General features: G+C 37.6%; 1 protein-coding gene across 1 annotated transcript; it reads left to right on the top strand.

The window, feature by feature from the left end:
• The first annotated feature begins 3205 nt into the window (after positions 1-3205).
• ORYCUNV1R1529 (vomeronasal 1 receptor oryCunV1R1529) lies at positions 3206-4162 on the top strand. The gene has a single exon (NM_001167218.1). The coding sequence runs from the start codon at positions 3206-3208 to the stop codon at positions 4160-4162; it is 957 nt and encodes a 318-aa protein (NP_001160690.1).
• The last annotated feature ends 6105 nt before the right edge of the window (positions 4163-10267 follow it).

The following is a 10267-nucleotide window of genomic DNA, read 5'->3' as shown; positions in this document are numbered from 1 at the left end:
AGCCCAGAATATTATATCCTGCAAAGCTCACATTTGTGAATGAAGGTGAAATAAAGACCTTTCATAGCAAACAGAAATTGAAAGAATTTGTCGCCACTCGTCCAGCCCTGCAAAAGATGCTTAAAGATGTGTTACACACAGAAACACAGAAACACGGTCATCAGTATGAAAGAAGGTAAATGAAGAAAACCTCACAGCAAAAGATCACAGGAAGTTCAAAACATATATTAGAAAATATCTTTGGCAAATGGCAGGGCAAAGCTACTACTTATCAATAGTGACATTGAATGTTAATGGCTTGAACTGTCCAGTTAAAAGACACCGATTGGCTGATTGGCTTAAGGAACAAAACCCATCTATTTGCTGCTTACAAGAAACACATCTTTCCAACAAAGATCCATATAGACTGAAAGTGAAAGGCTGGAAAAAGATATACCATGCCAACAGAAATGAAAAAAGAGCGGGCGTAGCCATCTTAATTTCAGACAACATAAACTTTACCACAAAAACTGTTAACAGAGACAAAGAGGGGCACTATAAAATGATTAAGGGATCAATTCAACAGGAAGATATAACAATTATCAATGTATATGCACCTAATTACAGGGCACCGGTTTATTTAAAAGATTTGTTAAGGGACTTAAAGGGAGACTTATACCCCAATACAGTAGTACTGGGGGACTTCAATACCCCACTCTCAGAAATAGACAGATCAACAGGACAGAAGATCAACAAGGAGACAGCAGATTTAAATGACACTATAGCCCACATGGATCTAACAGATATCTACAGAACTTTTCATCCTACATATAAAGCATTTACATTCTTCTTAGCAGTACATGGAACCTCCTCTAGGATTGACCACATACTAGGCCATAAAGCAAGTCTCAGCAAATTCAAAAGAATTAGAATCATACCATGCAGCTTCTCAGACCATAAAGGAATGAAGTTGGAAATTAGCAACTCAGGAATCCCTAGAGCATATGCAAACGCATGGAGATTGAACAACATGCTCCTGAATGAACAATGGGTCATAGAAGAAATTAAAAGAGAAATCAAAAATTTTCTGGAAGTAAATGAGGATAACAGCACAACATACCAAAACTTATGGGATGCAGCAAAAGCAGTGTTAAGAGGAAAGTTTATATCAATAGGTGCCTACATCAAGAAATTGGAAAGGCACCAAATAGATGAGTTTTCAATTCACCTCAAGGATCTAGAAAACCTACAGCAAACCAGACCCAAATCTACTAGGAGAAGAGAAATAATTAAAATCAGAGAAGAAATCAACAGGATTGAATCAAGAAAAACATTACAAAAAATCAGCCAAATGAGGAGCTGGTTTTTTGAAAAAATAAACAAAATTGACACCCCATTGGCCCAACTAACTAAAAAAAGAAGAGAGAAGACCCAAATCAATAAAATTAGAGATGAAAAAGGAAACGTAACAGACACCACAGAAATCAAAAGAATCATCAGAAATTACTACAAGGACTTGTATGCCAGAAAACAGGGAAACCTATCAGAAATGGATAGATTCCTGGACACATGCAACCTACCTAAATTGAACCAGAAAGACATCGAAAACCTAAACAGACCCATAACTGAGACAGAAATTGAAACAGTAATAAAGGCCCTCCCAACAAAGAAAAGCCCAGGACCAGATGGATTCCCTGCTGAATTCTACCAGACATTTAAAGAAGAACTAACTCCAATTCTTCTCAAACTATTCAGAACAATCGAAAAAGAGGGAATCCTCCCAAATTCTATGTTTGTTTATTTTTTACTTATTTATTTATTTTTTGTAACTTGAGTGAGCTGGTGTCAGTGTTTGAGGTGCCAATCTCCGCCCCTTGGGGGCTGGTTTCCTTGTTCCTATGTTCGCCCTTACATGTCTGTGCCTGGGGTTCATTGGACAGCCACTCTTTTTCACTGCACCTCCTGCTTGAGGAGTGTCAAGTAGCTCCAGACCACCTTTGGACTCTGCCCCTGCTGCTTCCTCCTTTGGAGCAGAGGCCAGCCTCCTTTAAGCCTGGATGTAAACAAACAAGATGGCTGCACTCTGCCCGCTGCAGCTCTGATTGTGGGTTGGGCAGCTCCTAAGGATCCTGGTGTTTTTGATTCCTCACTTCTTCCCCTGGATCCTGCCCTCTTTCTGTGGGCGCTATTCATTTTTTTTTCTGGTAACTTGAGTAGACTGGTGTCAGGGCTTTGAGCTGCCCTCCCTCACTGCCTGCCCCTGCGCAAGGAGTGTCATGTCGCTCCACTGCACCTTTGAGCTCCGCCTCCGAAGGTTAGTGCAGAGGCAGAGGCAGTTCTCCTTTAAGCCCGAATGTAAACAAACAAGATGGATTCTTCCCGCCCACTCCAGCTCCAATTTGGGGGAGTGTTCCTGGATTGTTTAGTCCCTCAATTAGACCCCCTGAATCATGCACTCTTTCCACAGGCGCTACTCACTCTGTTCCATTTTCTATTTCCTCCCCCACTCAGTCGTGTGTGTCTCAGTGTCCGTCCCAGGGTGGGTTGGGGGAGGGGCGGTGGCGGCTGTTACAGCAGTGCTGGGCGAGCACCCTGTCTCACCTCTGCTTCCAGCGCTGGTGCGTACACACTCCTGCTGGTGTCCAGCTCTTCAGGCGTCCGCGTCCTCCTCGAAGGTCCACCCTGTCTCCCCCATTTCGAAGAGCTTCCCTTTCCCTGAAACTACAAATTCTCACCCCTCTTTGAACCTTACCTTCCTGGACCATCGGTGTGCTCCCTCCCCATTCCGCCATTTTGGAACGGGTTCCTTGTAATGGTGAACTTTTAACATTGTAACTATGTTTAATAAGACTTGAAAAGAATGATCATAACTATTGATGATCTAAGGATTTTTTAAAGCATGGGAGAATATTCCACAATATTTTCAGTGATAAAATCTCACCATGTGTTGATTCTGATGAAAACACATATATGATGTAAAATAGAGTGTTTATTATTTTTCTCTTGCTGATTGAAAGCAGTATTTTGCAGTACCCTACTGAATTGGAAAGTTCATATACGGAATTTCTGGTATAGAAACTGAAAATAACGGAGATCTGGGACCATTCTGAAGATGGGAAGCTAACACACAAATTTCTGGTATGCAGAATAATACTTTCTGAAGATGTGAGACTTACTGTATTTGATTGCTTTTCAGGCATGCATGTGTTTCCTCTCCACTATTAAGATGAACACACTTTCTGCTTATGTAGCTATTAATAACTGTATTCTCTGCCAAGCTGGCATTGGAATCTTATCCAACAACTTCCTCTTCTTCCACATCTTCACACGCCCACAGTATCACAAGCCAAAGCTCACTGACCTGATCTGCTGTCACCTGGCCCTTGTCCACATAATGATGCTTCTCACTGTGCTGTTTTGGAGGTCTCCAGATCTGTTTGAGTCCCTGAATTTTTTCAATGACTTCAAGTGTAAGGCTTTGTTCTACCTAATCAGGGTGATGAGGAGCCTCTCCATCTGCACCACCTGCCTCCTGAGTATCATCCAGGCCATCACCATCAGCTCCAGCACCTCCTGGTTGGCACAGTTGAAACATAAATCCACACATTTCATCTTCTTTTTATCATTACTATGGTTTCTCTGTTTGTGTTTCAGTACTAGCACGATCTTCTACACTGTGGCAAATTCCAATGTGACTCAGACCAATGTAATGGTCATCACTAAATACTGTTCATTTTTCCCCATAAGTCATAGCATCAGAGGTTTGGTGTTCACACTAATAACATCCAGAGACATCTTCCTTATAGGAGTCATGCTGCTCTCAAGTGTGTACATGGTGATCCTCCTACTCAGGCATCAGAGGAGGTCCCAGTACCTTCACAGCACCAGCCTCTCCCCAAGATCTTCCCCAGAGAAGAGGGCCACCCAGACCATCCTGCTGCTGGTGAGTTTCTTTGTGGTCATGCACTGTGTGGACTTCATCTTCTCATCCTCTTCAATTATACTGTGGTCATATGACTCAGTTATCTTGGGTATACATGATGTTGTGGTCAGTGCCTATGCCACTGTCAGTCCACTGGTGCTTATCAGTTCTAATAAAAGGATAATTATTTTTTTCAAAATATACCATAGAAAAGCTTTGAATTTTAACAAATTGAGTATAAACTTGGTGGTCTTTGTGTGAGCATGTGACATAGAAAATGCTTCTTCAGTTCCCATATCATAGTTCTGGATTTGAATAACACCTGTACTTCTGGCTGGATTTGAATACCACCTGTGCTTCTGGTTCTGATTTGTGTAAATGCGTACCCTGAATGCAGCAGGTGCTGGCTTAAGTACATAGGTTGCTGCCACCCACATAGGAGAAACTTATAAAGATCTAGAATCCTGGATTTAGCCTTTTCTACCCTGCTGTTGCCAGCCTTTGGAGAGAAAACCAGATAAGTGATCTCTCTCTCTCTCTCTCTCTCTCTCTCTCTCCTCTTTCTCTCACCTTACGTCTTTCAAATACAGGAAAAATTAATATATGAAATATAATTTTACAATGATTGTCTTATAATAGTTGTTTCACACATGATGAAAATTATTCTAATGGGATAAGTTCCTGTGGGATTAAATTAATCTCTATGGAATTATACTTTTATATCTAAATACTTTGAAATCTATATTGCTGAGTAGTACATTTTCTTTCATTTAACAAGCAACATGATTTAGTATCCCCATGTTTACCCATTACTTGTCCTTTCATTTTGATTTCAGACTTTCACCCAGGAAATCTTTTATTTCTTCTTAAAGTAATTACTGTAGATGTACTCACTGAAAATCAAATATTTCATAAGTCTTATTTTGAAAACAATCACTGTTATAAAAGAAAAGGAGATAAGCATTCAATCATAGCTTGGACAGTAATTTTGCCAGCAATGGTATTTTATATTTCTCTCTTTTTTATTTTTAATAAAGGGTGTGGAGATTTTGCCATCATCATTTTGAAATTGCAAGTCTTTTCATTGATGCATTCTTAAATTTTACTTCTCCTCACTTTTACGAAGTCTGATTCTGATTTCTGTTTGAATTTTGTTTCCCTTTTAAACTTCTTACTATAATGAAATGATTCATGCAGTGTCTTACACCTGACATACTGTTAGATATTTATAAATTTTTATTGAATTACTATCTTCATTATTTTATAAATTCTTTAAATCCAATGATCCAAATAAATGTGTCTTATTCCTTATCATTCTAGTTGTCATTTGATTACATTTGGATTTTCTATTGCATGGCCATACTATAAAACAACTTGGAAGCTCAGTCATTCAGTTCATTACCAACTGAGTTTCATTTAATGTTTAAACTGAGCATTGTATTTTGCTTGTTACATTTTTCTAATATTTATGTTTTATTTGGTTGTTTTCACAATATGGCTGAACAAATTCATTGTTGTTTGCTTTTATTATTTTTCATTCTCATTATTAATTATTTCATTTTCCACTTTAAATATCTGAAACACGATTTCTATATCAAATTTATGTGAACCTTCATTCTGGTGGCTTCTGTGTATGCTTCATTATTTTCAGTTGGATTATCTCATTTGGTGTCCCTCACTCCTTGGAAAGTCCCTAGTTGCTATATTTCCTGGTTTCTTCCAGTTGGTCAGAGGGAAGGTTGTAAAACTCACACAGCTTTGAGGCTCAAGTGGTCAGCTAGTGTCCTAGAAGCAGCACTTGTCTCTCAATTAACTTTTTCTTTCTTTCTCTCTGTTGGTTTATATTTATATTATATTCCAATTTTTCTCTTCATTCTGACGAGCATTTAAGGACTTTTTTATTTTTTTATTTATTTTTTTATCTTTTATTTAATGAATATAAATTTCCAAAGTACGTCTCATGGGTTACAATGGCTTTCCCCCCCATACCGTCCCTCCCACCCACCACCCTCCCCTTTCCCACTCCCTCTCCCCTTCCATTCACATCAAGATTCATTTTCGATTATCTTAGTATACAGAAGATCAGCTTAGTATACCTTAAGTAAGGATTTCAACAGTTTGTTCCCACACAGAAACATAAAGTGAAAAATAATAGATGATTTTTTTTTAAATGATGATGAAATCAGATCAGACCTATTGTCATGTTTAATCCCAGTGAGAGTCAAGTTGGGAATTGATAGTTTCTTTTCTTTTTTTTTTTTTTAACAGAAGATCAGTTTAGTGTACATTAAGTAAAGATTTCAACAGTTTGCACCCCCATAGAAACACAAAGTGAAATATACTGTTTGAGTACTCGTTATAGCATTAAGCCTCAGTGTACAGCACATTAAGGACAGAGATCCTACATGAGGAGTAAGTGCACAGTGACTCCTGTTGTTGACTTTACAAATTGACACTCCTGTTTATGGTATCAGTAATCTCCCTATGCACCAGTCATGAGTTTCCAAGGCTATGGAAGCCCCTTGAGTTCTCCGACTCTTATCTTGTTTAGACAAGGTCATAGTCAAAGTGGAGGTTCTCTCCTCCCTTCAGAGAAAGGCACCTCCCTCTTTGAAGACCTGTTCTTTCCACTGGGATCTCACTCACAGAGATCTTTTTGCCAGAGTGTCTTGGCTTTCCATGCCTGAAATACTCTCATGGGCTTTTCAGCCAGATCCGAGTGCCTTTAGGGCTGATTCTGAGGCCAGAGTGCTATTTAGGACATCCGCCATTCTATGAGTCTGCTGAGTATCTCACTTCCCATGTTGGATCACTCTCCCCTTTATTTATTCTATCGGTTGGTGTTAGCAGATACTAGACTTGTTTATGTGCTCCCTTTGACTCTTAGTCCTTTCATTATGATCAATTGTGAACTGAAATTGATCACTTGGAGTAGTGAGATGGCATTGGCACATGCCACCTTGATGGGATTGAATTGGAATCCCCTAGTATGTTTCCAACTCTACCAATTGGGGCAAGTCAGCCCGAGCATGCCCCAAATTATACATCTCTTCCCTCTCTTATTCCCACTTTTATGTTTAACAGGGATCACATTTCAGTTAATTTTCAACACTTAAGAATAACTGTGTGATAATTACAGAATTAAACCAGTCATATTAAGTAGAACAGACAAAAAAAAATACTATGAGGGATAATGTATTAAGTTGTCCATTAGCAGTCAGGGCTATGCTGATCAAGTCACCATTTCTCATAGTGTCCATTTCACTTCATGATAAGGACTTTTTTAACTTCCTTAGTTTATTTAATTGTGTTGTAAAAATTTGGATCATTGGATTTAAAGAATTTATAAAATTATGAAAGATAGTAATTCAATAAAAATTTATAAATATCTAACAGTATGTCAGGTGTAAGACACTGCATGAATCATTTCATTATAGTAAGAAGTATAAAATGGAAACAAAATTCAAACAGAAATCAGAATCAGACCTAGTAAAAGTGAGGAGAAGTAAAATTTAAGAATGCATCAATGAAAAGACTGCAATTTCAAAATGATGATGGCAAAAAGCAGTACCTGGTTTTTCATAGGTATATGTACACTAAATGCACACATATAGTGTTTCACATAGTTTATGGCAGACAGTAGACTCTCATGAGAAATAACAAGTTTCTTTTCTCAGAATATTTCTTGCCCAATTTATTACATATTTATAATGGTTTATAGATTGATATTTGTCTTTAATTTTGATAATCATATTATATACCATTTTAAGAAATTAGTTTTTAAGATTCAAAAGTCAGAACCAGAGAGAGGCAGAAGCAGAGAGAGAGAGAGGTCTTTTATCCACTGGTTCACTCCCTAAAGGACCGCAATGGCCAGAGCTGAGCAGATCCAAAGCCAGGAGCCAGGAGCTTCTTCCAAATCTTGCACATAGTTCAGGGGTGCAAGCATCCTAATCCATTTTTTACTCCTTTCCCAGGTCTTAGTAGAGAGCTGGATCAGAAGCAGAGCAGCCAGGTCTCAAACTGGGGCCCTCATGTGATGCTGACACTACAGGCAGTGCCTAACCTTTTATGTCACAGTGCTGGTTCCAATTATATGAAATTCTAATCCATTACAGTATTGATGAGCACTGGAATATGGTGATAACTAATATTTTTCCATTTTATAAAGATTGTTTTAAAAAAATTGCTGAGTTACTTGCCTAGATTCAAGTCTGGACTCCAGTCATTACAATTTCTACTTTACACTTTTCTTACTTCTCAAAAATAATTTGGACTTTAGATACAAACATTATAGAAGATAATCAAATATAATTTACTATGAGTCTAAATAGTTTCTCAGTTGGACATTTCACTGTCATTTTGTAGTTTGTAGAAAATGATCCTTGTAGATTTATGCTTTAATGATATTATTAGAGTCTAAACTGTGAGATATTCAAAATTTCATTCTAGTATTTGCAAATAGTGATCACGTTTTGTTTGCTGGTCAAAATATTTACAATCCAACTTGGGAAGTGAGATACAGAGCAGACTCATGGAATGGCAGATATCCTAAACAGCACTCTGGCCTCAGAATCAGCCCTTAAGGCATTCAGATCTGGCTGAAGAGCCCATGAGAGTATTTTAGGCATGAAAAGCCAAGACACTCTGGGGAAAAAAACCCTAAATGAAAGATCTCTGCGAGTGAGATCCCAGTGAAAAGAATGGGGCCATCAAAGAAGGAGGTAGCTTTCTCTGAAGGGAGGAGAGAACTTCCACTTTGGCTATGACCCTGTCGGAATAAGATCAAAGTCAGTGAACTCAAAAGGCTTCCATAGCCTTGGCAACTCATGACTAGAGCCTAGGGAGATTACTGACGCCATAAACAAGAGTGTCAAATTGTTAAGTCAACAACAGGAGCCACTGTGTATTTACTCCTCATGTGGGATCTGTCCTTAATGTGTTGTCCAATGTGAAGTAATGCTATAACTAGTACTGAAACAGTATTTTACACCTTGTGTTTCTGTGTGGGTGCAAACGGATGAAATCTTTACTTTATATATACTGATATATACTGAATTGATCTTCTGTATATAAAGAGAATTGAAAATGAATCTTGATGTGAATGGAATGGGAGAGGGAGTGGGAGAGGGAGGGGTGTGAGTGGGAGGGAAGTTATGGGGGGAAGCCATTGTAATCCATAAACTGTACTTTGGAAATTTATATTTACTAAATAAAAGTTAAAAAATATTTTCTATATGTCTATCATACTAATCTGTCATTTTAAAAATAAATTTGTTTAAAATCAATTATGTTTATGTGTCTATTATATACTAATACATTTAATATAATGATAAGTTTAATATTACATACAAGTCTAAATGTTCTAGTCTATTATTTTTTGACTCCTCATGTTATACATATTTTGATTATTTTAACAGTTTAAAAGTTTATTTAACTGAAAAAGAGATGGGGAAATGCCTTCCATCTGCTGGTTCATATGCACAAAACAACTGGGATTTGGCCAGGCTGAGTAAAGGAGCCAGGAACTCTATCCAGTTTTCCCACTTGGATGTCAAGAACTCTAGTACTTGGGTTATCATTTATTGCATTCCAAGGTATGCATTAGCAGGAAGGTAGATCAAATATAAGGCAGGATATGATCCTAGGTGTTCCACCATGGGATGTCAGTGTCCCAAGTGGTAGTTTAGCCCACTATGCTATCATGTGCACACTTACATCTTATATATTAAAAACAGTTATATACAAACAATATAAATTCAAATGATATTTTATGTGTCATAAAATAGTATTGATCATCCTGATTAATCATATTATTCTTCAGTTACAATGTTTTCATTTATTCTTATTAGAATTTTCATTATGTGAATTTTGACACAAAACATAATGTCCACTCAGTTTGAAATCTTGATAAAACCCAAAGTTAAATGATGCAATTTATTATTTACATAATACACAGATATCTCATATTTTTCATACAATAACTCTGAGTAGCTTTACCTCACCTCATTTAGAATGATGATCACTCAAATTCAAAAAATAACAAATACTGGAGAGAATATGGGGAAAAATCACCCTAAAACAGTTGGTGGGCATATCAACTGGTACAACCATTATGGAAGACAGCATGTGGATTCTTCATAAATCTAAAAATAGATCTACCATATGGCCTTGCCATCCCACTCATGAGAATATACCAAAAGGAAAGAAAATGAGCATATAAAAGAGATGCTGTTGCCCCGTGTGTATAGGAGCCCAATTTGAAATTACTAAGGTATGGAATTAACCCAGATGTCCATCAAGTAAAACTGGATAAGGAAAATGTGATACACACACACACACACACACCCAATGGAATACTACTTG

The sequence above is a fragment of the Oryctolagus cuniculus genome, chromosome 19 (assembly GCF_051225735.1).
Source record: "Oryctolagus cuniculus isolate XC-2025 breed Fujian yellow rabbit chromosome 19, ASM5122573v1, whole genome shotgun sequence".
Taxonomy (NCBI): Eukaryota; Metazoa; Chordata; class Mammalia; order Lagomorpha; family Leporidae; genus Oryctolagus; species Oryctolagus cuniculus.
The sequence above is the reverse complement of the archived record's forward strand: the minus strand, read 5'-3'. Positions and strand labels throughout refer to the sequence as shown.

What these genes read in the sequence shown, in the direction of transcription:
- ORYCUNV1R1529 (NM_001167218.1), top strand. Translation starts at nt 3,206, where the DNA reads ATGAACACACTTTCTGCTTATGTAGCTATTAATAACTGTATTCTCTGC.